Raw genomic sequence first — 27,421 nt, 5'->3', positions numbered from 1 at the left:
TACAATAGTTTGTACATGCATAACATTCCCCAGTTTCCCATTTAACAATACAACCCTCACTATGTCATTTATCATCCTTCATGGATTTGTATTCTCCCCACCCACCCACCCCAGAGTCTTTTACTTTGGTGCAATACGCCAATTCCGTTTCATTTCAGGTTCTACTTGTGTTTTCTTTTCTGATCTTGTTTTTCAACTTCTACCTGAGAGTGAGATCATCCCATATTCATCCTTCTGTTTCTGACTTATTTCACTTAACATGAATTTTTCAAGGTCCAGCCAAGATCGGCTGAAAACGGTGAAGTCACCATTTTTTACAGCTGAGTAGTATTCCATTGTGTATATATACCATAACTTGCTTAGCCACTCATCTGTTGTTGGACACCTGGGTTGCTTCCAGGTTTTGGCTATTATAAATTGTGCTGCCAAGAACATATGTGTACACAGATCTTTTTGGATGGATGTGTTGGGTTCCTTAGGATATATCCCCAGGAGAGGAATTGCAGGGTCATAGGGTAGGTCCATTTCTAGCCTTCTGAGAGTTCTCCAGACTGTTCTCCACAGAGGTTGGACCCATTGACATTCCTACCAGCAGTGCAGGAGGGTTCCTTTGACCCCACACCCTCTCCAGCATTTGCTGCTGTTACCTTTTCTGATGTATGACATCCTCACAGGAGTGAAGTGATATCTCATTGTTGTCTTGATTTGCATTTCTCTGACAATCAGAGACTTGGAACATTTTTTCATGTGTTTCTCAGCCTTTTGGATCTCTTCTGTGGTGAATATTCTGTCCAAGTCCTCCCCCCATTTTTGGATGGGGTTATTTGTTGTCTTGTTGTTGAGTCTGGCAAGCTCTTTATATATGTTGGTTATTAAACTTTTGTCTGATGTATGGCATGTAAAGATCTTCTCCCATTCTGTGAGGGGTCTCTTGGTTTGGGTAGTGGTTTCTTTTGCTGTGCAGAAGCTTTTTAATTTGATGTAGTCCCATAGGTTTATACTTGCCTTAGTCTTCTTTGTAATTGGATTCGTTTCATTGAAAATGTCTTTAAAATTTATGCGGAAAAGAGTTCTGCCAATATTTTCCTCTAAGTATTTGATAGTTTGTGGTCTAACATCCAAGTCCTTGATCCACTTGGAATTTACTTTTGTATTTGGGGAAATACAGTGGTTCAGTTTCATTCTTCTGCATGTTTCAACCCATTGTTTCCAACACCATTTGTTGAAGAGACTCTGCTTTCCCCATGTAATAGTCTGGGCCCCTTTGTCAAAGATTAGATGTCCATAGGTGTGGGGGCTCTCAATACCTCTTGGACCATACTTATATATACTTTTTTTTTAAAGATTTTATTTATTTATTAGGAAGATTGGAGGAGAGAGAAAGAACCAGATATCAATCTGGAACATGTGCGGCTGGGGATTGAACTCAAGACCTCATGCTTGAGAGTCCAGTGCTTTTTGCATTGCGCCACCTCCCAGACCACATATATAAATTTTCTGAGGTCAGTCCTCCACCCAAAACCAATCTTATTCTCTGTGGATGGGCTATGGGCATTGGTAATCTTGGGAAATACTTCACAATTCTGTTTCTAGTGTTGGAGACAGAAGAGACGAGTACTAAGAACTCAACCCCAAACTCGTTATTTAGAACAGTGACTTTTATCTTGCTTATGGAATAAATCACAAGGATGATTTTTAAATTTTTATGTTTTATTAGTGATTTTACAGTGGTTTACAAAACTGTAAAATTACAGGAGTAGGGGGTCGGTGGTAGCCCAGCAGGTTACGTGCACATCGTGCAAAGCACAAGGACTAGTGTTAAGGATCTTGGTTTGAACCCCTGGATCCCCACCTGCAGGGGGGTTACTTCACAAGCAGTGAGGCAGGTCTGCTGGTGTCTGTCTTTCTCTCCCCTTCTCTGTCTTCCCTTCTCCCTCAACTTCTCTCTGTCTTATCAAACAATAACATCAGTGGCAACAACAACAATACGACAAGAAGGGCAACAACAAAAAAAAAAAAATAAAGGAAAAAAAATAAAGGATTATAGTTCCACAACACAGCTACCACCCAAATTCTGTACACCTCACCCAGCCTCCATAGTTCTCACAAAGTCTTAGTTTGATTACTTGTTTTTTTCTGATTCATGTTTTAATTCTCTGTATTTCAAAAATGAGAATAACCATGCTGTAGTTGTCTTTCCCTCTTTACTTCCTTATATAGGCATCATCTCCAGTTCACCTGGGTGATTTTAAAACACCCTGATGCCTATGTCCCACCTTAGATTCTTTTTCTTTAGAACATTTTAAAAATATTTATGTATTTATTCCCTTTTATTGCCCTTGTTGTTTTATTGTTGTAGCTATTATTGTTGTTGTTATTGATGACATCGTTGTTGGATAGGACAGAGAGAAATGGAGAGAGAAGGGGAAGACAGAGGGGGAGATAAAGATAGACACCAGCAGACCTGCTTCACCACCTGTGAAACTACTCCCCTGCAGGTGGGTCATGGACCAGAATCCTTATGCCGGTCCTTGCGCTTTGCGCCATGTGCACCTAACCCGCTGCCTCAGAATATTTCTAAGTCTCCTAGGTAATTCTAGTGGGAACAGGACTTAGAGCTTCAGAAAAGGACACCTCCATATGAAGCCACAGAGTCCTGTGTCTTGAATGAAGGGGTTCAGAAAAAGGAGTGCCTGACAGATACCAGAAAGAGATGGCAGATGCCCAACTTGCACTGGAATGTTGGGCTAGGGGAGGTGGAGATCACTGGTGACCATGACAAGAGTAGTTCAGTGAAGTTAGAGTGGGATCGAGAGAATGGAAAGCGGTGATCCAGCTTGTCAATTTATTAATGAGAACTGTTGGTTGATTTTATTTTTTAAAGCTTCATATATATATATATATTCCCTTTTGTTGCCCTTGTTTTATTGTTGTAGTTATTATTGTTGTTGTTATTGATGTCGTCGTTGTTGGCTAGGACAGAGAGAAATGGAGAGAGGAGGGGAAGACAGAGAGGGGAAGAGAAAGACAGACACCTGCAGACCTGCTTCACCACCTGTGAAGCGACTCCCCTGCTGGTGGGGAGCCGGGGGCTCGAACTGGGATCCTTATGCAGGTCCTTGCGCTTTGAGGCACGTTCACTTAACCGGCCGCGCTACCACCCGACTCCTGATTTTATTTATTTTTATTGCCACCAGGATTATCACCAGGACTTAGTGCCAGCACTATGAAGCCACTGCTCCAGTCATATTTTCCCTTTTTCTTCTATTTTATTTGATAAGATAAAGAACAAATTTGAGAGGGGAGGGTATAGAGTGAGAGAGAGGGATAGACACCTGTAGTCCTGCTTCGTTCTCCCTGCAGGTCAGGTGGGGAGCAGGGGCTCAAACCCGGGTCCTTATGCACTCAACTGGGTGCACCACCGCCTGGCCCCCAGAAGCATTGATTTCATTACCTTTAATAATGTTCCGTCATCTATTCAACCATTTACATTATTTTCAGTTAACAAATATATTGTCCCTCATTAAATGACAGCCTTTTCAGAAAACTAGTCTAAGCTTTCGGTATTAATGCATTTGGAGACTGGCAGCCCTGTGAACCCCAGTGGTACTATCTCACTGGTGCAAATGACGAGGTGGCTGTGTTGATTGTCTGAGTCTCCTCTGGGGACAAAAGGCCCATAATCCAGGCTGGTGACCTTGACCACACAGGTCCCTTAAGTACTACCAAAGCCAGGGACAGGGTGCCCCTTCCTTTGGCATGTGGAGGGTTTGGGTCATGGGCCATTACTCCCTTATGGACTGTGTGGCTGGACCTTTTGGTAGGGGTTGGGGGATGACCCTCACACTTTACAGTCACTTCCTTGTAGCCACTTTGCCTGTAAATTTTCAAGGTGTTACCTGAGTCCTTCGAGAACCACGTGGACACTTGCCAGACTTCTCTAAAAACAAAGTGTAACATTTTTGCCAGTCAATTCTGAAATTTTTTTTTCCTTTTATTTTTAGATTTATTGATGATAGAGACAAGAGAACCAGAACAGTGCTCTGGTACCTGTGATGCCAGAGACTAAACTCCAGGGGCGTTCATGCTTCTCAATCCCATTCTTTAGCTACTATGCCACCTACCTAACTGCTCTTCCTGGTGTTGAAAGCTGTGTGTGAAGTACAACATTTTTGTTTTGTTTTTTTGAGGTACAAAAATCTATGAGGATATTTTTCTTTAATCTTTATTCCCTTTTTGTTGTCCTTTTTATTGGACAGTAACAACAGTAGTTATTACTGTTGTCATCGTCGTTGGATAGGACAGAGAGAAATGGAGAGAGGAGGGGAAGACAGCGAGGGGGAGAGACACCTGCAGACCTGCTTCACTGCCTGTGAAGCACCTTCCCTGCAGGTGGGGCAGCGGGACTCAAACCGGGATCCTTACTCCGGTGCTTGCACTGTGTGCCACCTGCGCCTAACCCGCTGTGCTACCGCCCGACTTCCGAGAATGTTTTTCTTAAAAAAAATTTTTTTCTGTGGGCCGAGTGGTAGTGCTGTGGGTGAGCACACATGGCGTAAAGTGCAAGGAACAGCAAAAGGTTTCCGGTTCCAGCCCTTGGCTCCCACCTGCAGGGAGTCGATTCTCTGATGGTGAAGCTGGTCTGCAGGTGTCTGTCTTTCTCTCTCCATCTGTCTTCCCTTCCTCTCTTGATTTCTCTCTGTCCTATCCAACAACAGCAGCAAAGGCAACAAGGGCAACAAAATGGAAAAAAAATAGCCTCCAGGAGCAGTAGATTAGTAGTGCAGGCACGCAGCCCCAGCAATAACCATGAAGGCAAAAAAAGTTTGTTTTTTTTTCTGTAGCCATTCAAGCTTTATTATTTTTTAAATACTCAAATGAATTGAATCATAAAATTTCCTTCCTTTAATATGCTTTGTACCAAGACATATTTAGAACAACATTTTAAATATACCACAAAGTAAAAAAAGACCAATAAGCAGAAAAGAAACTTTTTTTTTTTTTTTACCAAAGCACTGCTCAGCTCTAGTTTATGGTAGTACAGGGGACTGAAACTGGGACTTTGGAGCCTCAAGCATGAGTCTCTTTGCATAATCATGCTATCTACCCTGTCCTAAAATGGCATTTTTACCAGAGTATAAAAACTGACTGTAAAAAATATTGATAATTAAGAATAATCACTGAGGTCATTAGTTTCATAAACATATATTCCTATGTAAGCGCAATAACCACATAGACAAATTATAATGGAAAAATATTTACAGTAACACAATTGTGTAATCCTCATATGAAGAAGAAAAACTAAAAATTGCTCAGGAATATCTTAATAAAAAGCACGTCTCTAAATGTGAAAAGCCATTTGAAGTTAATGGCTTTTCTCAAATAGCTTTAGTACTGACCTACTCTAATTAAATACCAATGAAAAACTGGGAAACCTAAAATGAACACAATTCACCAACAGTATTTAAATAGTATGCCACAAGATTAAGTCCTATGAAGACATGGCTGGTCTTATCTGTACCCAGACAAGCAGTAAAGTCTTAACTGTTAGGACGTCTCAGAGAAGCCTCTATTATACTGAAGATATAGAATCTTTATCTCTTATGGGATAATGTGAGCTAGCCACTGGAGATGTTACTTCTAGAAATAAAACTAAATGCATTTTCTTGAGGTAGTAGCTGCCCACTGCTTAAAGTGTGAAGGGAATTAAAACACATGCTGAGCTTCTTGACTAGACATAGGCCCAACCTTCCTCTTCGGCATCTTGGGGTTTCCTTCCTAGCTTAGCAAAGGAACAAGATTCTTAAGAGCTTTTCCAGTAATGGGACTGAGTGGCCATGCCTGAGTGATCCAAAAATCCCTTTGGTAAGGAAAAGGCACAAGAAGAACTGTATAAACAATTAACAGAACAAAATACAGTATAAACAGTAAACACTTTTAATGAGTCTTCGACATTCAACTGCTGTAGTTTTCCTAAGTAAACAATACTTTTCAACACTCAAGCTTTAACAGGGCGTTAAGTTCTTAAAAGAGTCAGGTGAATTGATAATGGCGGATGGATTAACAAGTCAGTAGTCTGGTTCTTTTAGAGGAACACAGTTCTAGATTAGAACCTTCACATTATTTCTTCTTTTTTTTTCTCCAGGGTTATTGCTGGGGCTCGGTGCCTGCACCAGGAATCCACTGCTCCTGGAGGCCGTCCCCCCCCCCCCCTTTTGTTGCCCTTATTGTGGTTGTTACTGTTGTTGTTGATGTCGTTCGTTGTAGGATAGGACAGAGAGAAATGGAAAGAGGAGGGGAAGACAGAGAGGGGGAGAGACAGACAGACACCTGCAGACCTGCTTCACCTCCTGTGAAGTGACTCCCCTGCAGGTGGGGAGCCGGGGGCTTGAACTGCGATCCTTACTCCCATGCTTGTGCTTTGTGTCCCGTGCTTGCGCTTTGCGCCACGTGCGATTAATCTGCTGTGCTACCGCCACGACCCCCACATCATTTCTTAAGTGTGAATCCCCAAATGAAGGCGTAAATAGGTATGCTTTTAATACATGAGTCACTGTGTGTTGCAAATTCAAAGCCATTCTTTGGAAATAGAACTTACATAGTTATGTAAGTTCATGCACACAAAAAATCCTTAGTCCAAAAAGTGTGAGTGTTGAGGTATAGCCCTTGAAGATGTTTTCTTCCTTGTAGATTTTCTAAAAACCTGAGGTTTGAGCCAAACTGGGTATTTATCTGATTTTGGCTATAACCAGGTTTTTATATGTCTACATCTTCCAGACAGCGGGGATTCTGAACGTGCAACACATTTCAGACTGAGGTAGGGCCATCAGACCTTTACCGAGTCCACTTGTGCTTTCGGTTCTTACATACTGAATGAGTTCTTTCATGCCGGGTACAGTTTGACAGCCGACCAAATCTTTTACCACACTTTCGACAACTGTATGGCCTTTCCGCCACATGAGTCTGTAAATGATGTACAAGTTCTTTATTCCCTGGGAAGGTTTTCCCACATTCTGGACACTTAAACATCTTCTCCCTTATATGGATTCCTTCATGTCGACTCCGATGAGAATTCTGACGAAAGTTCTTCCCACAATGAGAACAGGAATAAGGCTTCTCTCCTGTATGGATTCGTTCGTGTTTGTTAAGGTTTGTTTTATGATTAAAGCTTTTCCCACAGTGACGACAGTTATAAGGTTTTTCTCCAGTGTGAGTCCTCTGGTGGGAAACAAGATAAGAGCTTTCGTTAAACTGTTTCCCGCACAGTGGACAAGTGTACCATCTTTTTGATCTTCGATTTTGGGTAAGTGCTACAACATTGGTATCCACATATTTTGAGAGTTCTTCTAGTGGAGCATCATTTTCAATGGTAACTAAAAGATTTCTCATTTTTCTTTCCTTTGCAGTGGATGCATTTAATTCTTTATCATAATTTGGAGGTTTCTTAGAGACCATTTCATCACAATCTGATGGGTGTTCTCCATGATTTTCATTCTCTACAGATTCTTTTTGAAGATCACCATCCTCAAGATTACTGTCATTAACTGTTAAAAAATATATAACTTTTAAGGAATATGACACCAGATAGAAAAAATTATTTCAGATTTCTCACGAAATTGTAACTCTTATTGAGGGTGAAATACATGACTGCTAACTGTAAGCCCTACAAGCACACAGGCCTCTGCTAGTGAAGCAGGAGAGAGAGGAGAAAGACACCTGCAGCACTGTTCTGCCCTGCAGGTGGGGACCAAAGCTTTAAACACAGGTCCTTGAGAATGGTAATGTGCATACTGGGTCTGTCACTACTTGGGGTCCCTAATTTTTTTTTTCTTTTAACCAGAGCACCATTCAGCTCTGGTTTATGGTTGTGCGGGGGATTGAACCTGGGACTTTGGAGCCTCAGGCATGAGAGTCTGTTTGCATAACCATTATGCCATCTACCCTCCACCCTTTTTTCTTTTAATGAAATAATGGGTCTATATTTTAAAGTATATAAATATTTAAATATAAAATACAAAAATATTTAAATATTTACCAACCATCCAAGTTCACATTGACCTTATTTACAAATTACTATAAACACTGAAGGTAGCACTCATGATGATGATCTTTAGGAGGTAAAGTAAGTAGTATGTTAAATATCCTATACAGTGGAATACTAAAAATAATTTAAGTGATCAGACATAAAGCAGGCATACTTTAAAACATAGCTTATTATCTGGACATTAAGGAAGTTACAATAAACTGGTAAAGTGTAGTTATGTGTAAGTCATAGTGGTGCTCCAGGGCTAGGGAAGGAAGTAGTGACTTCTGCCACCTCCCAGATCACACCGTACATGTCTTTTAACTGAAATATTCCTCTAAAACCTGCACAACTAAAGCCAGAAAGAAAAGCTGTCTGTCAAAAGCTGACGAAGTTCTTTTCTGTTTGCTAAGCATTATTAATATTTAGGTTTTTTTTTTTTTTTTTTTTTGCCTCCAGGGTTATTGCTGGGGCTCGGTGCCTGTACTACGAATCCACAGCTCCTGGAGGCCATTTTATCCCTTTTGTTGCTCTTGTTAGTGTTGTTGTTACTATTATTGTTGTTGTATAGGACAGAGAGAAATGGAGAGAGGAGGGGAAGACAGAAAGGGGGAGAGAAAAACAGACACCTGCAGACCTGCTTCACCGCCTATGAAGCGACTCCCCTGCAGGTGGGGAGCCGGGGGCTCGAACCGGGATCCTTCCTCCGGTCCTTGCGCTTTGTGCCACGTGCCTTAACCCTCTGGGCTACCGCTCGACCCTTCCTTATTTTTTCTTTTTGCCTCCAGGGTTATTGCTGGGGCTAATTGCCTGCACCCATTGTTCCTGGAGGCCTTTTTTTCCCCCCTTTTGTTGCCCTTGTTGTTGTAGCCTTGTGCTTATTATTGTTGTTGTTGATGTCGTTCGTTGTTGGATAGGACAGAGAGAAATGGAGACAGGAGGGGAAGACGGGGGGGGGGGGGGAGAGAGAAAGACAGACACCTGCAGACCTGCTTCACCACCTGTGAAGTGACTCCCCTGCAAGTGGGGAGTCGGGGCTCGAACTGGGATCCTTATGTTAGTCCCTGCGCTCCGCGCCACATGTGCTTAACCGGCTTCGCTATCGCCCGACCCCCGGATCTCCTATTTTTACTTAGTTTTATGGTTAGCTCTAATATGGAATTTATTATTACAAAATTGTTGCTGCTGCTTCCAGATGACCTTTTTCAGATGCAGAAAAGCAGAGGGAGAGGGAAAAGATATCACAACACTGAAGTTCCCTCCCGTGGGGCATTGGAGGCATCCCTTCCAGGTGAGTGTCGCTTGTTTTTTTCCTTTCTCTCTTTCATTTCCTTATTGTTGCCCTTGTTGTTTTATTGTTGTTACTGATGTCCTCACTGTTGGATAGGACAGAGAGGAATGGAGAGAGGAGGGGAAGACTGAGAAGGGGAGAGAAAGACAGACACCTGCGGACTGGCTTCACCGCCTGTGAAGCGACTCCCCTGCAGTTGGGGAGCCTGGGGCTTGAACCAGGATCTTCAATGCTGGTCTTTGCGCTTCACGCCACGTGCATTTAACTCGCTGCACTACCACCCAACTCCCTGTTTTTTCCTTTCTCTTTACTAGAGAGATGCTTGGGAGAGTGAACCTGGGACATGAGAGGCTCAGGTATGAGTCACCCCCACCCCCTTTTTTTAAATCTGCCCCCAGGATTATCACTGGGACTCTGGTGCCTGCACTACGAATCCATTGCTCCTGGAGGCCATTGTTTCCCTTTTGTTGCCCTTGTTATCACTGTTGTTGTTATTGCTGTTATTGTTGGGAAGAACAGAGAGAAATGGAGAGAGGAGGGAAAGAAAGAGAGGGGGGAGAGAAAGATGAGACACCTGCAGACCTGCTTCACCGTCTGTGAAGCGACCCCCCTACAGGTGGGGAGCTGAGGGTTCAAACCTGGATCCTTGCTCTGGTCCTTGCACTTTGTGTCATGTGCACTTAACCTGCTTGCACGACCGCCCGGTCCCCCACCTCTACCCCCCCTTTTAAAAAAATATTTATTTATTCCCTTTTGTTGCCCTTGTTTTATTGTTGTTGTAGTTGTTATTGATGTCGTTGTTGGATAGGACAGAGAGAAATGGCGGAGGGGAAGACAGAGAGGGGGAGAAAGAGAGACGCCCACAGACCTGCTTCACTGCCTGTGAAGCGACTGACTCCCTTGCAGGTGGGGAGCCCGGGGCTCGAACCGGGATCCTTACGCCGGTCCTTGCGCTTTGCGCCACCTGCACTTAACCTGCTGCCATACCGCCAGACTCCTGCCACTGTCCCTTTTATTGCTAATAATTTATTTTGGTGGTCTGGGAGGTAACACAGTGGGTAAAGTCTTGAACCCACAAGCACTAGGTGTAAGTTCCATTCCCGCATGTGCCAGAATGCTATTCTGGTTCTCTCTCTAGTGTCCTGCTTCGCTAGTATTTGAAAATAAAGGGGTTGGGTGGTGGTACACCCACTAGAGCACATATTGCCATTTGCAAGAGCCCAGCCTAAAGCCCCTGGTTCCCACCTACAAGGGGGGGGTTTCGAGAGTGGGGAAACACTGCTGCAGGTGTGACTCTTTCTCTCCCTCTCTAGCTACCCCTTCCCTCTCAATTTCTCTCTGTCCTATCACCTATAAAGAAAAGAGGGTCACCAGGAGTGATGGATTTATCATGCAGGCACTGAGTGCCAGCCAAACCCTGGTGAAAATTAAAATAAACAGTTCATTGGGGCTGCGTGACTGTTCAGGACTGGAGCACTGGACCTGTACGCCCAAAGCCCCAGCCGGCGCAGGTTCAGTCTGCAGCCCTGTCGTACGCCAGCACATGAGAGTCTAGAGTGCTGCTCAGGTTTGGCATATGGGAGGGCCAAGGACTGAGTCTCTGAGACCTTGGGCCAGTGAAATAACTCACTTGGCTGGTATGCTGCTTTGCTATATGCGTCACCCAGGTTTGAGCTCAGCCCTCAATGCAGTGAAGCAAACTTTGGTGCTGTGGTCTTTTTTTTTCTTTTTTAATATTTATTTATTCCCTTTTGTTGCCCTTGTTTTATTGTTGTACCCAACAACGACATCAACAACAATAAAACAAGGGCAACAAAAGGGAAAATAAATAATATTAATAAATAAAAACAGTAAACAAAAGAAACAACAAAGGTGGGATATCAGGAGACAGTTCAGTTGGCAAAGCACACACTTTACCACAGAAGGATCTCAACCCAGCCCTAGACCCCACATGGGAGCACCGTGCACCAAGGAAGCTCTGAGTGGTGGCAGTGCTAGTGTCTCTTTCCTTCTTTATCTCCTGTCCATTACCTTTAAAAATAAAATAAAAAGTGAGGCTAAGCGCACGTGGTGCAAAGCACAAGGACCAGTGTAAGGTTCCTGGTTCAAGCCCCCGGCTCCCTACCTGCAGGGGAGTCGCTTCACAGGTGATGAAGCAGATCTGCAGGTGTCTGTCTTTCTCTTCCCCTGTCTTCCCCTCCTCTCTCTATTTCTGTCTTATCTAATAATGACATCAATAACAACAGTAATACCTACAATAAAAAGAGCAACAAAAGGGGAAATATAAAAAAAATAAAATAAACAAAATAAAGAAAAAGGGGGTGGTCTTCAGGAGACACAATGCCCTGGCGATAGTCCCTGGTGGAAATATAGCAACAGGGCTGGCAAGATAGTTAACCACAACCCATGTGACCCAGGTTAAGCCCCCAGTACACTAGGGGAGGTTTTAGCAATGTGGCCTCAGGAAAAAAAACAAGTCAGCCCAGTCAGTGGTAAAACTCTGGCAACATCAACAAAAATAACATTAAGAATTGGGCGGGGGCCAGGTAGTGGTTATGTGCATACATTACAGTGTGGAAGCACCGGGGTTCAAGCCTGCATGGGTAAAGCTACATGAGTGGTGAAGCAGGGGGCAGGTATCTCTCTGTCTCTATCTCCTCCTCCCCCTCAATTTCTTTTTTTTTCCCTTTTGTTGCCCTTTTTTAAAATTGTTGTTTTAGTTACTATTGTTGTTGTTATTGATGTCATCATTGTTAGATAAGACAGAGAGAAATGGAGAGAGGAGGGGAAGACAGGGGGAGAGAAAGACAGACACCTGCAGACCTGCTTCACCGTCTATGAAGTGACTCCCCTGCAGGTGGGGAGCCGGGGGCTTGAACCAGGATCCTTACGCTGGTCCTTGTGCTTTGTGCCACCTGCGCTTAACGCACTGTACTACCGTCCAACTCCCAATGGATTTGGACTTCACATCCCATCCAACTGATATGCCAGCACCACACTATTCTATATGCAGGGTTTAGAGTCTGTTTTGTGCTAGACCATCTGCTCAAATACCCTTTGCAAAAGGCATGATTCTTCTGGGGGTGAGGGTAGCGGAGCTTCATGAGTGTGATGTCACAGCTCCCAGGTGACCTTCTCATGTGCATAGAGCAGATGGGGAATGACCACACTCTGGTCTGGCCCAGCCAAAGCAACTACAGCCTTTTCATACCCCCAGACCCCCCAGCCAGGGCTCTTGCTAGTTCTCTGCCTGCACGATACCAAATGCTCATTCTAAGTTGACAATTTTTTATGACCCAAGAATGATGTCATAAATATCCAAATGGTCCTAGAAGAAAAAAAGTCCCTGCCTCCCCTGTGGAGCGATAGAGACCACAGCACTGTTTCTGGAATTTGAAGTCTTTTTTTTTTTGTTATTGGACAGAGACAGCGAGAAATTGAGAGAGAAGGGGGAGACAGAGATGAAGACACCTGTAGACCTGCTTCACCGCTTGTGAAGCAACTCCCCTGCAGGTGGGGAGCTGGGGGCTTGAACTGGGATCCTGACCGGTCCTTGCACTTTGCACCACATGCGCTTAACCTGCTGTGCTACCGCCCAACTCCCAGCATTTGAAGTCTTACCTCGGGACCTCATGCTTGAGAGCCCAATGCCTTATCACTGTGCCATATCCCGGACTACAAGTATTTATTTATTTTATGTCATTTTCACAGCACAGAGACCCAGAGTTTGTATGAGGCCTCACACACGCAGGTCTGGTGCGCTACTGTGCTGTCTCCTCCTCACTCTACATGCTCTTGTGCTCGGTTTCCAGCATTCCGTCGTTGTTGGATAGGACAGAGATAAATGAGAGAGGAGGGGAAGAGAGAGAGGGAGAGAAAGACAGACACCTGCAGACCTGCGACTCCCCTGCAGGTGAGGAGCCGGGGGCTTGAACCGGGATCCTTACACCGGTGCTTACGCTTTGTGCCACGTGCGCTTAACCCACTGCGCTACCGCCCAACTCCCAGGAACCAGTCTTTTTATGTTAAACATTCCTACAAGTGTTTTTCCTTTAAATTTTTACTCATGTGGACCGGGAGGTGGCACAGTAGATAAAACACTGGAATCTCAAGCATAAGATCTTGAGTTTGATCCCAGGATAGGTATTCCCTAGGACTTGCTAAACAACTGTAAACAACTATATCAAACAACTATATCTGCTAAACAACTATATCAAAAGCAAACAGTTTATCTTTCAAACTATTGACTTGTCTAATTTTTTTTTTCCTGTGAAGCCAGTCTAACACATGCACAGCTTCACTGAATTGGTCCACAGGTCTGAGACTTTCTCTGCTGTTATAACCTCTCCTGTGGTGCCAGTGCTCTGCCCAGTTAACCTCTACATCCCACTTTCAAATTCTTTTTTTATTTTTATTCATTGCCCAGACCCAGGTTCGAGACCCTGGTCCCCACCTGCAGGAGATAAACTTCACAAGTGATGAAGTAGTGTTGCAGGTGTCTCTCTTTCTCTCTCCCTATCTCTTCCCTCCCCTCTCAATTTTACTCTGTAAGAAGGGGAAAGAAAAAAAGGCTGCCAGCAGTGGTGAATTCATAATACAGGCACCGAGCCACAGTGATAACCCTAGTGGCAATGAAAAGAAATTCCAAAGATAATCTGAGGGGAATTAAGCAGACCCTATTAGCATCACTACACTCAGCATGTAATCTTGAAACGGCAACAGGGCTTAACAGTGATTGTGGGTGACTGGGGAAACAGCAACATGATATGCAATAGGCTTTCATGCCCGAGCCTCTGAGGTCCCAGATTCAATCCCAGTCAACCACTGAGCCAGAGCCTGTGCTCAGGTCAAAAGCAAAGCAAACAAGAGCAAAGTGTGAATCTGCCACCCCAGGCAACTCAAGGAACCCACACTTTGCTCCACTTCAGCTTCACAAGCAACAGCCCCGAAGGCAGAAGCATTAGGCGCCCATCACCAAGACAAGCTCAGTGGTGAGGCGTGGTGGCACAGCCCTGGCTTGATCCACACCCCCAGCCCCCAACACAGTGTCAGCACTCGGCAAAAGGCTGTCTGAGGGTTCCTGCCTCTCATGTAGCCGCGTGTTTCTAGAGAAAGTCAAGAGCAGCTGGAAGCCACGCGCAGGCGTCCACCTGCCATCTAGACTGCGTGCACGACGAGAAATTATGCCGGCAGGCAGTCGGGCTGCAAGCTGTTAGACTCCTGAGCTCAATCTGGGGCTATAGTACACCCAGTATGTGACCTTCAGCAAGTTTCTAACCTCGGCTTCAGTGCCGTTATTTATTAAATAGCAATAATTTTTACATACCACAACACAACTGTTAAAAAAAAAAAGACTCCCATACCTGAGGCTCTGAGGTCCCAGGTTCAATCCCATGTACCACCATAACCCAGAGAAGCAAGCAAACTCTGTCCTCTACTGCTTATTCCCACTGCCTGTCTGTCTGTGTAAATGTATATACATACACATCCTTTTATTTCATTTTATTATCTATCTGTTCAGCTCTGGCTTATGGTGGTGAGGAACTTGAATTTGGGACTTTGGAGCCTTAGACAGGAGAGTCTCTTTGCATAATCATTACACTATTGACCCCCACCCTCTCTCTCTCCCTATCTCCCAACTCCTCTCTCAATTTTTCTGTCCTATCCAAAAAAAAAAAAAGGGGGTGGGTGGGTAGGGGTAGATAGCATGATGGTTATGCAGAGACTCATGCCTGACGCTCCAAAGTCCCAGGTTCAATCCCCTGCACCATCATGAGCCCGAGCTGAGTAGTGTGTTTTAGTGTTAAAAACAAAAACAAAAAAACCTGGGAGTCGGGCAGTAGCACAGTGGGTTAAGCGCATGTGGTGCCAAGCGTAAGGACTGGCATAAGGATCCTGGTTCGAACCCCCACCTCCCCACCTGCTAGGGGAGTCACTTCAAAAGCAGTGAAGCAGGTCTGCAGGTGTCCCTCTTTCCCCGTCTGTCTTCCCCTCCTCTCTCCATTTCTCTCTGTCCTATCCAACAACAACATCAACAACAGCAACAAAACAACAAGGGCAACAAAAGGGAATATTTTTTAAAAAAACTTCCAGCAGTGGGGTTGCAGGCATCTCTGTTTTCCCCTTCCTCTCAATATCTGGCTGTCTCTAGCCAATAAAGATAATCAGAAAAATTTTTTTAACTTTTTAAAAAAATATTTATTCCCTTTGTTTTATTATTGTAGTTACTGTTGTTATTGTCGTTGTCATTGTTGGATAGGACAGAGAGAAATGGAGAGAGGAGGGGAAGACAGAGAGGGGGAGAGAAAGATAGACACCTGCAGACCAGCTTCACCGCCTGTGAAGCGACTCCCCTGCAGGTGGGGAGCTGGGGGCTCAAACCAAGATCCATATGGCGGTGATTGCTCTTTGTACCATGTGCGCTTAACCCACTGCGCTACCACCCAACTCCCAAATTTTTTTTAAAAAAGGAAAAAAGAGAGGATATAAAGACACCTGTAAACCTGCTTCACTGCTTTGAGGTGACCTCCCTGCAGGTGGGAGCCAGGGGCTCGAATCCAGATCCTTGCTCTGGACCTTGAGCTTCAAACTGTGTGCACCTAACTGGGTGCGTCACTATCTGGCTCCTCATGCCAGTCTTTTTTTTTTTTTTTTAAGAATTTATTTTATTTATTCATGAGAAAGATTAGGAGGAGAGAAAGAACCAGCCATCACTCTGGTACATGTGCTGCCGGAGATCGAACTCGGAACCTCATGGTTGAGAATCCAATTTTTTATCCACTGTGCCACCTTCTGGACCACGCCAGTCTTTTTGTGTAATTGTTATGCTATTTTCCCAGCCCCTCTAACTATGGATTTAAAGATTTTTTTCAAAGATTTTCTTTTATATTTATTTCTCCTTTTTGTTGCCCTTGTTGTTTTTCATTGTAGTTATAGTTATTATTGTTGTTGTTATTGATGTCATCAATGTTAGGACAGAGAGAAATGGAGAGAAGAGGGGAAGACAGAGGAGGAAAGATAGACACTTGCAGACCTGTTTCACTGCCTATGAAGTGACTCCCCTGTAGGTGAGGAGCCAGGGGCTCGAACCGGGATCCTTATCACAAGTCCTTGCGCTTCACACCATGTGTGCTTAACCTGCTGCACTACTGCTCGACTCCCAGATTTTTTTTTTTTTTTTTGAGAGATGCAGAGAGAGAGGAACACCAGAGCACTGTTCAGCTCTGGCTTATGGTGGTGTAGGGGATTGAACCTGGGACTTTGGAGCCTCACGCATGAGAGTCTCTTTGCATAACCATTATGCCATCTCCCCGCCCCCCAAGATTTTTTTTTAAGAAACATTATTTAATCAGTAGGATAGAGAGAAGTTGAGAGGGAAGGGGAGGATAGAGGCAGAGAGAGACACCTACAGCACTGCTTCACCACTTATGAAGCTTTTCCCCTACAGGTGGGGACGAGGGGGCTTGAACCGGGTCCCTTGTACATGGTAGCATATACTTAACCAAGTGTGCCACTGCCTGGCCCCCGATTTGTTAGAAAACTCATTTCCTGCAACCCAGGAGGTGCTGCACTGATCAAGCCCTGGGTTGCAAGCATGAGGTCCCGCCGTGAACGTGGCGTGGCAGAGCGACGCTTTGGCTCTCTCTCCTTTCTCTCATTACCCCTCCCCCAAGATTCTACATGGTAAGTTACACACTCTACCTGGTGAACCATTTTCTACTTTACCTTTTTGAATGTTATAGACCAAGAAAAGTTCTTTTCTCTCTTATTACCCCCGGGTGTGGGGGTAAGTCACACATCTGGAGCAGGCTCTACAGAGAAGAGAACAGAGGTGGCTCAGCCACAGCTACTTGGCATCTGATACCCCAGCAGAGCGCAGGGACAAGATGGGGAGGATGCAGTGGATGATGGGGTGGGGTGGTGCTTTGCTCACATTCTTCCTCATAGAAAAAGTGTTTTTAAGGGCCGGGTGGTGGTGCACCTGATTGAGCGCACAGGTTACAGTGCACAAAGACCCATGTTCTGTCTATCCCCCAGTCCCGACCTGTAAGGGGAAAGCTTTTGAGAGGTGAAGCAGTGCTGCAGATAGCTGTCTGTCTCTCTCCCTCTTCCCTTCCTTCTTGATTTCTGGCTGTGTCTATCCAATAAATAAATAAAGATAATTAAAAAAAATCATTTTAAAGAAAAAAGTGTTCTTAGGGTCCGAGGGGTGGCACACCTGGTTGAGTGCACACATTACAATGCACAAGAACCCAGGTTCAAGTCCCCGGTCCCACCTGCAGGGGGAAAGCTTCACAAGCAGTGAAGCAGGGCTGCAGGTATCTGTCTCTCTCTCTCTATGTCCCCTTTCCTCTCAATTTCTGGCTGTCTCTATCCAATAAATAAAGATCATAAAAAATTAAATAAAAATTTTAATTTAAATTTTAAAAAGTGTTTTTAAGTTAAATGTGGTGACAAAAGATACAGTTCCAGGCTTGTATGGATATTTTCCAGTCACCAAGAAGCTCTGGTTCTCCCTGTTGCTTTCTCTCATTAAAAAGTAAATCATGGGGCCGGGCACACCCAGTAGAGCGCACACATTCTCATGTGCAAGAACCTGGGCTCGAGGCCCTGCTCTCTGCCTACAGGAGGAAAGTTTCACGAGTGGCGAAGCAGGCCTGCAGGTATCTTTCTACCTATCCGCTCTCTTAATTTCTCTCTGTCCTATCAGAGAGAGAGAGAGAGAGAGAGGAGGAGGAGGAGGAGGAGGAGGAGGAGGAGGAGGAGGAGGAAGAGCAGCTAGGAGGGGTGAAATTGCAGTGCTAGTACTGAGACCCATTGATAAAGCTGGGGGGAAAAATAGTTGTTGTTTTTTAATTAAATGTGAGGGGTGGGAGATAGCTCACTCTCTAGAGCGCAGATTTTTACCATATAAGAGGCCTGGGCCTGAGAATGTCTGAATTGGCATGGGGGCACCTTGCAAAGGGCAAGTTTCATCACTACTAGGGTGGTGCTGTGGTCTCCCTCGCTCTCAACCCCTGATGTTGGTAGTGGTGGTGGGGGGAGTTACACAGGTTCAGAGTGCCAGCAAAGCCCTGCTTGCAGGAAAGGTGTGTGTGTACATGCACTTAGCTGGCATAACAGTGAAGTCTGCGGTGAAGGGCTGCATTCAGGCTGAACGCGGGGAGTGGGCTTCTTACCCAGGAGCGTCATCTCCCCGACATTGTCTTCCTTCTCTGAGGCAGGCCACTGTGCGGAATCCAGGCTCACACACTCTTCTTGGGAGTGAAATACATTCAAGTCCTCGAAGACTGTCAGCTCCTGAAAGAGCAATAAGGCCCCTTCCTTAGTCTGTGGAGCAGTTCCTAGATGGCCCTGTTGGTAAGAAGCACTGCCTGTCAGGTCAACGGAGCACTGATGCTACAGCACAGAAAGCAAGCCGGGCCCAGAGAGGAGGCAGGGGAACAGCCCGCGGAGGCAACCAAGACTCAGGCGACTCTGCAAGGTTCGTGCACGGGTTTGCTGAGCATGAAGTGACGCTCTCTAACGGTGAGTGGGAACACCGGACCTACCTCAGGCTTAGCTTTCCAACATGGAGACAATGTGTCCTGTTTCTGGTGGCTTCCTTCTCTGGGCACAAGGCTCACTAAGGGATGAGGTTGTGCTGGGAAAAGAGGAAGCTGAGTCAGTGGGGACAGCAGTGACTCCCCACACCTGGTCACATCCTGCTCCTCCGACCACCACCAGATGACTCACTGTTCCTGTGAGCAAGTCTGCGTCTTCAACCTGTAGGGGTCGCTATGAAAGCATGAATGAAAAAACGAGCACGCTGGGAAATGGCTCAGCTGACCCGAGGGTCCTGGTCCAACTGCATGTCCTGGCGTGGTGCTTTCTCTCTAATGGAGTGGCTCTTTGCTGTCTGCCTCGCAAAACTCACGTGTGGTAAAATATCTTTTCTTTTTTTTTTTTGTAGAGGGGGAGTGGGAGATAGCTCCAGCAGAGAACACATCTTCGTCCTGTGTGAATCCCTGGGCGCTGAGTCCCAGGCCCTGGCAGCACATGAAAGCACTAAGGGAAGCCTGGGGGAGGTGAGTGCTGCATAAATGCTGAACAGGGTTGTAGTACCTCTGCTCTCCCTCTCTCTAAAACACGAAAAAGGAGAGACAGAAGAACTGAGGCCAGGAGGTAACTCTGGTATTGCACATGAACAAGGTCCTATGTTCATTTCCCAGTGCCACATTAAAAGAAGGGTGGAGGCAGGTGGTGGCGCACCTGGTTAAGGGCACATATTACAATGCACAAGGACCCGGGATCAAACCCCCCGTCCCCACCTGCAGGGGGAAAGCTTCACATATGGTGAAGCAGGGCTGCAGGTGTCTCTCTCTCTTGCCTCTCTCATTCCCTCTCAATTTCTGGGTGTCTCTCTTCCCCTCTCTTATTCCCTCTCAATTTCTGGCTGTCTCTAGCCAATAAATAAAGATAATTTAAAAAAAAAGTGGGAGAGTCGGGTGGTAGCGCAGCAGATTAAGCGCACGTGGCGTGAAGTGCAAGGACTGACATAAGGATCCTGGTTCAAGCCCCCGGCTCTCCACCTTCACAGGCGGTGAAGCAGGTCTGCAGGTGTCTCTCTGTCTCTCCCCCTCTCTCTAACACTGACAACATCAATAACAACAACTACAACAACAGTGAAAAACAAGGGCAACAAAAGGGAAAATAAAAAAAAAAAAGTGGGCTGAAGAAATAGCACATTGGTTCTGCAAAAGCCTTTCATGCCTGAGGCTCTGAGGCCTCAACACCAACACAAGCCGGAGCTGAGTAGTGCTCTCGCAGCTGCCCCCACTCCCCTTCACCCATCTTTCTCTATCTCTCTCACTAAAATTTTTTTTAAATGTTAATCAAAGTACCCTTGAGGTACCGCTGAAAGGGAGGCTGAGGCAAGGGCAAGGTGACGAACCCCACCACAAGCACAGCACCTGCAGTCTGCGGACAATCCACCTGCTTTTCTCTTAAGAAATGTGACCACATGACCTCAACACTGTGGGCCCCCTTTCCTTCCAGAGACAGAGAGCGACCAAAGCTTCCTCCACTACCTCAGCACCTCCCGGGTGGGGCTTTACTTGGGGGTGCACATGGCAGCGCAGGTGCTGCCCTGTGCGTTACCACTCTGTCCTGCGTCTGCTTTTCATTTTCTTTCTTTTTACCAGAGAGAGAAATAGCATTGCTCAGCTCTGGCTTATGGTGGTGCTAGGGATTGAACCTGGGACCTTGGAGCTTCAGGCACGAAAGTCCTATTCATAATCATTATGCCATCTCCCAAGTCCTTAATTTTTCTCTCTCTCTTTTTTTTCCGTGGGTTATCACTAGGGGTTGTGCGGCAGAACTGCACTGCTCCTGAGAGAGATAAACACCTACTACACCGTTTCACTGCTCATGAACCGTTTCCTCTGCAGGAGACCAGGGACTTGTCCCCAAGTTCTCACACCTGGTGATATGTGCTGCACCAAGTGAGCCACAGCCTGGCTCCTCAACTACTCTTAATGCCAACTAAAGAAATCTTTCTGGGACCGGGTGATGACACACCTGGTTGAGTGCACATGCTACAATGTGCAAGGACCCAGGTTCAAGCCCCCAGTCTCACCTGCAGGGGGAAAGCTTTGAGAGTGGTGAAGCAGGGCTGCAGGTGTCTCTCTGTTTCTCTCCCTATCTCCCCTGCCCTCTTGATTTCTAGCTGTCTCTAACCAATAAATAAATAAAGAAATAAAAATAAAGAAATTATATTTAATAAAAATCTTCCTTTAACACACTGACATTAAAATGACATCTCTCTCCTTTGAAAGTAACATTTTAAAAGTGATTTATATTGTGGTCCGGGAGGTGGCGCTGTGATAAGGCTTTGGACTCTCAAGCATGAGGTCCTAAGTTCGATCCCCAGCAGCACATGTGCCAGAGTGATGTCTGGTTCTTAATCTCTCCTCCTATCTTTCTCATAAATAAATAAAATCTTTAAAACAAAGTGATTTATTTACAAGAGGGATGAAAGAGAGCCAGGGCATTGATGCCAGAGATGGAACTTTGGGCCCATTCATACAGTTCTGGCGCTCTCCCCTGGCCCAACCTCCTGGGCCCCAAGCATCAGCTTCCTTTTCAATGCCTCCCACCCTTCTCAGCCAGCGAAAGGGCATGCACTTTATACCTCTGTTCAGAAAGCCAGGGCTCCCGCCCTTCACAGGAGCCAGGGGGTCCTTGGTTTTCTCACTGGGCTGGACCAGGCTTGACTTGGGCAAGAAGGTGAGGAAGTGCTCCAGAACCAGCTGGTGGATGGTCTTGGGCCCACTAGACACATTCCGAAGGAGGTCTTGGCCCAGCTTGGAGTTCGGAGGAACTCGCAGTATGAAGGACTGCTTTGCCTTCTTGGAGAGCGCGGGAACCACTTTTGCAGCCATGGCGTCTTACAGCCACTGGGCGCCCGCGCTTCCCGGGCCGGCTGCTGGCGAGAGAAGCTCCAGTCACCCTCGGGTCAGGGGAGCCCATCTGCAAGCCACCCCCAGGCCCCCGCGAGCAGACGCGCAGTTGTGGCGGGCCCGCAGGCATAAACGACGCGGGAGGGGGGTGGCGGGCGTGGCGCAGCGGGCGGAGCGCACCAGGATCCCGGATCGAGCCCCCGGCCCCCCACCTGCAGGGGAAAAGCTTTGTGAGCGGTGAAGCACGTCTGCAGGTGTCTGTCTGTCCCTCGCGATTTCTGGCTGTCTCTATCCAACAAATAAAATAAAAGCACAAGGACGACGTAGGGATCCCGGTTTGAGCCCCCCGGCTCCCCACCTGCGGGGCGGGGGGGGGGGGAGTCGCTGCAAAGGCAGTGAAGCAGGTCTGCAGGTGTCTGTCTGTCTTTCTCTCCCCCTGTCTTCCATTCTCTCTCCACCCCTCTCTGTCCTATCCAACGACGACGACAATGACAGCAACGAAAAGGGCAACAACAAGGGCAACAGAAACGGGGGAAATGGCCTCCAGGAGCAGTGGGTTCGTGGTGCAGCACCGAGCCCCAGCGATAACCCAGGAGACAAAAGCAAAAAACAAAAAACCAGGCCTCTGGGACGGGCGGTCTCAGACTACAGTCGGTGGCAGTCAGCCCTCAGGAGCTCAGAGGGAGAAAGGCAGGTGGGGGCCACGGGGCTGAGCAGCACCCAGGAGACAGGAATCGCGGACGGAGCTGACAGCGGGGACGCGGCGAGGGGGCTGCCCGGCCGGAGCCGGACACCCAGGGCGGGTGCCGCTCCAGGCGCGGGGCACCGGGGCCGAGACGACCTCCGCGGGGCTCTCGGACGCGCCTGTGGCTGCAGCCGGGGTCACCCCGCGGGGCCGCCGTGGCGGAGCATCGGGGCCACCTCGCCGCGCCCCGGCCCGGCCCCCGATCTCGCCGTCCACGCTCCGCGCCCGGGGTCGGCCTCGCGGCCCCTCACCTCCGCAGGCCTCCCCCTGCCGCCCCGCGATGGCCGGCCCGGAGACCCCGGCTCCGGGAGAGACCTGGAGACCTCGCGCGAGTAGCCGCACCCTGCGGTCGCCCTTCCGCGCGTCCTCCGCGCCGCCCGCCGGCGACTACAGTTGCGGGAACGGCCAGGACGCGGTGGCTTCTGGGAGGCGGCGCCGCCGGGCGGTGACATCACTTCCGGCACGGGAGCCTGGTCTCCTCGCTCGGAGCGGGCAGTCGGGCCCAGAGAGGGCGGGGCTGCGGGGCGCCCGGGTCCGCTGAGGGCCTCCGGCGGCAGCGCCCTCCGAATCGCGGAAAGGGGGACCCCCACCCTCTGCCCCGGGCTAGCGGCTGCCCAGGGCCGCGCGGTGCCACTCCAGGGCCTGCTGGGACGTGTAGTCCGCGCCGGGCTGCGCGGTGGGCGACCGCAGGGCGCGGCGACTGGGCGGGGCCGAGCCAGGGGCGCGCCCGGAAGGGGCGGTCGCTCGCTCGAGGCCGGAAGTGCCGCGCGGAGCGGCGGTGGTTTCCGCCGTCCTGACAGGAGGGTCAAAGGTCCAGCGCGGTGGTCGCGGGTGGCGGTGCCCGAGGCTCGGGCCGCCGCGTCGCGCCGTCAGGGGGTCGGAGGCGGTCGCGCCGGAGCGCCGCTTTGTGTCCGCGTTGGTCCCTGACCGGCGCGTCCACCCCCCGCGAGAGCCGCTCGGAGCCGGGGTCTCCGGCCGCGGGAGGGACCAAGCGGGGACACGAACCGCAGCGCGTTCGTGTCCCGGTGATTTAAACCGTGTCACCGAGAGCCCTGTGAGGGGCCCCGCACCTGCCCGCGCGCGGGCACCCAGAAGCGCGTGTTCCCGCTGGAGCAGCCCGGCCGCGCCGCCCGGAGAGGAGAAGGAAGGGGCTGAGGGCAGCGGCCACAGTGCCCAGGGACCCGGGTTCGAGCTCGCCCCACCCCGTCCCCACCAGCAGAGGGAAGCTTTGCGAGTGGTGAAGCAGGGCTGCAGGTGGCTCTCCGTCCGTCCGTCCGTCCGTCCGTCTGTCTGTCTCTATCTCCCCTTCCTCTCCCGATTTCTGACTATCTCCATCCAATAAGTAAATAAAGATAACTTTTTAAAAAGTTGACGCAAAGCGCAGGGACCGGCTTAAGGATCCCGGTTGGAGCCCCCGGCTCCCCACCTGCAGGGGGGTCGCTTCACAGGCGGTGAAGCAGGTCTGCAGGTGTCTGTCTGTCTCTCCCCTTCTCTGTCTTCCCCTCCTCTCTCCATGTCTCTCTGTCCTATCCAACAACAACATCAGCAGCAACGATAATAATAGCCACAATAACGATAAAAAACCACCAGGGTAACAAAAGGGAAAAACTGGCCTCCAGGAGCAGTGGATTCTGGTGCAGCACCAAGCCCCCCGCCACAGCCCTAGAGGCAACAAAACAAAACACCAGGAAACTGAAATGCCCTGAAGTAAAACACAGGCCGGTGTGGTTCCTTAGGGTTTTTGTTTTTAGTGCTGCCAAGACTTCGCCTGTCCAGGTCTCCTTGTTCAGACAGAGAGAGAGAGACAGGGCTGAGCTCACAGCTCCTGGCTCAGGACCCGGCTTCAACCCCCGGGCCCCACCTGCAGGGGGAGGGGCAGCTTCAGGAGCCTGGAAGCAGAGCTGCAGGTGAGAGCTGTGCTGGAACCCAGGTCCTGGGAAAGACAAAGCAAACCCCGTCCTGGGTGAGCCCTATTGGCGACTTTGCTTTCTCCTCCGCCTCCTCCCTCCTCCCTCTGTCCCTCTCCCCTCTCCCCTCTCCCCCTCTTTCCCTTCACCACTCTTCCCTCCTCCCCCTTCACTTCTCCTCTTCCTTCTCACCCCCCTCCCCCACTGCTCCTCCTGGTACAGTGTGAGGGCATTTTCTAGGTAGACCCCCTGTTCAGCACTTCATCTTGTTTGTTTTTTCGAGAAAGACCCAGTAACAACACCATATGGTTACTAGTGGAGCTTCCCTCAGTCACTATCCTTGTTGCTGCCATGTGAAACCAGAACTTGAACCCAGGGCCTCATGCACAGAGAAGGATGCACCCTACCAGGTGAGCCATCTCCCCATCCCATGAGTGTTAATTTTTGTAACTGAAAAAAGAAAGTAGGGGCCGGATGGTAGCGCAGAGGGTAAGCTTACATGGCACAAAGCGCGTGGACCTGTGTAAAGATCCCACTTCAAGCCCCCGGCTCCCCACCTGCGTGGGGGTGGGGGGGGTGGGGGGTGTCGTCGTCACTTCACAAAGTGTCTATCTTTCCCCCTTTCTGTCTTCCCCTCATCTTTAGATTTCTCTCTGTCCTATCCAATAACAACAGTAGCAATAACAATAATAACCACAACAAGGGCAACAAAGATGGGGGAAAATGGCCTTCAGGAGCAGTGGCTTTGTAGTGCAGGAGCTGAGCCCCAGCAATAACCCTGGAGGCAAGGAAATAAAGGTATTTGAAGGGTGAGTTGTGAACTCCCTATCTGATCATCTAGTTGCAAAGCATTGAAGAAAGAAAATGCTGTTTAGGGTGGGGATAGATTGCATAATGGTTATGCAAAGAGGATCCCAGTTCCAGCCCCTGCTCCCCACCTGCAGGGGAGTCACTTCACAGGAGGTGAAGCAGGTCTGCAGGTGTTTGTCTTTCCCTCCCCCTCTCTGTCTTCCCCTCCTCTCTCCATTTCTCTCTGTCCTATCCAACAATAACAGCATCAATAATAACTACAACAATAAAACAACAAAGGCAACAAAAAAGGGAATAAATAAATAAATATAAAAAATTTAATAATGGAGTTGGGCAGGAGCCCAGTGGCTTAAGTGCACATGGTACAAAGCCCAAGGACCCCCGGAACGATCCCGGTTTGAGCCCCTGGCTCCCCACCTGCAGGGGAGTCGCTTCACAGGTGAAGCAAGTCTGCAGGTGAAGCAGGTCTGCAGGTGAAGCAGGTCTGCAGGTGTCTGTCTTTCTCTCCCCTCTCTGGTTTCCCCTCCTCTCTCCATTTCTCTTTGTCCTATCTAACAACAGTGACATCAATAACAACAACAGTAATAACTACAGCAACAATAAAAAACAAGGGCAACAAAAAAAATAAATAGGGAGTAGGGCTGTAGCACAGCGGGTTAAGCGCAGGTGGCACAAAGCACAAGGACCGGCATAAGGATCCTGGTTCGAACCCCGGCTCCCCACCTGCAGGGGAGTCACTTCACAGGCGGTGAAGCAGGTCTGCAAGTGTCTATCTTTCTCTCCTCCTCTCTGTCTTCCCCTCCTCTCTCCATTTCTCTCTGTCCTATCCAACAACGACAACAACAATGATAACTACAACAATAAAACAACAAGGGCAACAAAAGGGAATAAAATAAATATAATAAATAAATAAATTTAAAAAAAGAAATAAGAGGAATAGAGTACCACCATTTGACGCAACATTAATGACCTTGAACACATGCTAAATGAAAAAAAGCCATGTACAAAAGGCCACGGGAGTGGACTATGGTCTGTGACTAGTGGAATGGTTATCCATTTGGGACAATGAGTGTTCTGGTAATGTTTGCATATACTGTGCATTTACCTAAATCACTGAATAGTAAGTACACCTTTTTTCTCACCAATTGGGCTTTACCACTCCAGGTTGACTTTTAAAAAATATCTTAATTAATTAATTTATTATTGGATAGAGACAGATTGAGAGGGAAGGGGAGAGAGAGAAGGAGAGAGACAGACTCCTTAACCCTGCTTTACAGCTCCTGAAGCTTCCCCCCCAAAGGTGGGGACAGGGGCTTGAACCTGGGTTTTGTCCACTGTAGGGTATGCGCTCAACTAGGTGCACCACCGCCTGGCCCCCCCAGGTTGATTTTTTTCAAAAAGAGAGAGACAGAGAAAGATACCACAGCACCAGCATTTCCCTCAGTGCTGTGGGAGCCAGACTTGAACTTGCCATGACAAAGCAAGGACACTCTTCAAGTAACCTATCTCGCCAGCTCTGAATTTGGGGGCAGAATGCAGGGCCTCATGCAAGTTTGATTTCACAGTTCCTGGGCTGGCTTTTTTCATTCAGATACTCTCTATTTCTTCCCCCCACCTGCAGAGAGAGAGAGAGAATGAGAAGACAAAAGAAAATCTCATGCCTGAGGCTTCAGAGTCCCAGGTTCAATCCCCCACACCACCATAAATCAGAGCTGAGCAGTGCTTTAGTAAAAAAAAAAAAAAAAAAAAAAAATTAAGGGAGTCAGGCAGTAGCACAGTGGATTCAGCACAGGTGGCACAAAGCATACCAGCGGAAGGATCCTGGTTCGAGCCCTGGCTCCCCACCTGCAGGGGAGTCGCTTCACAGGCGGTGAAGCAGGTCTGCAGGTGTCTGTCTTTCTCTCCCCCTCTGTCTTCCCCTCCTCTCTCCATTTCTCTTTGTTCTATCTAGCGACGACGACACGATAACAACAACAATATAACTACAACAATAAAAAAATAACAAGGGCAACAAAATGGAATAAATAAATATTTTTTAAAAGAGAGACAGTTTCTATTAAATTAAAATTTAAAAAATAAAGTCAATAGTTATACAAAGAAGGAGAAGAGAGAGAGTGAGCCTCCACAGTACCAGAGTTTCTCCCAGTTTTTTTTTTCTATTTATTCCTTCTTGTTGCCCTTGTTGTTTAATTGTTGTAGTTATTA

The 27,421-nt window shown here is 47.8% G+C and overlaps 1 protein-coding gene across 6 annotated transcripts in view; it reads right to left on the bottom strand.

The window, feature by feature from the left end:
• The window catches only part of ZNF200 (zinc finger protein 200), a 36,378-nt gene extending 13,446 nt beyond the window's left edge, over window positions 1-22,932 (bottom strand). The window contains exons 1-6 of one of the 6 annotated variants that reach the window (XR_009544939.1): window positions 22,751-22,888; window positions 21,487-21,777; window positions 18,866-18,957; window positions 18,494-18,614; window positions 17,040-17,125; window positions 7,409-7,544 (exon numbers count right to left, since the gene is read on the bottom strand). Coding sequence is in view for 5 of the 6 variants with exons in the window: in XM_060172506.1 (XP_060028489.1) it covers window positions 6,835-7,544; window positions 18,494-18,614; window positions 18,866-18,957; window positions 21,487-21,736 (1,173 nt within the window). In the remaining variant the exon portion in view is untranslated. Of the gene's footprint in view, window positions 1-5,914; window positions 7,545-17,039; window positions 17,126-18,493; window positions 18,615-18,865; window positions 18,958-21,486; window positions 21,781-22,750 lie in introns of those variants that run through there. The other 5 variants (XM_060172506.1, XM_060172504.1, XM_060172505.1 and 2 more) reach the window with 5 other exon arrangements.
• Window positions 22,933-27,421: the final 4,489 nt, after the last annotated feature.

Source organism: Erinaceus europaeus, chromosome 15 (genome assembly GCF_950295315.1).
Source record: "Erinaceus europaeus chromosome 15, mEriEur2.1, whole genome shotgun sequence".
In the NCBI taxonomy this organism is placed as follows: domain Eukaryota; kingdom Metazoa; phylum Chordata; class Mammalia; order Eulipotyphla; family Erinaceidae; genus Erinaceus; species Erinaceus europaeus.
The sequence above is the reverse complement of the archived record's forward strand: the minus strand, read 5'-3'. Positions and strand labels throughout refer to the sequence as shown.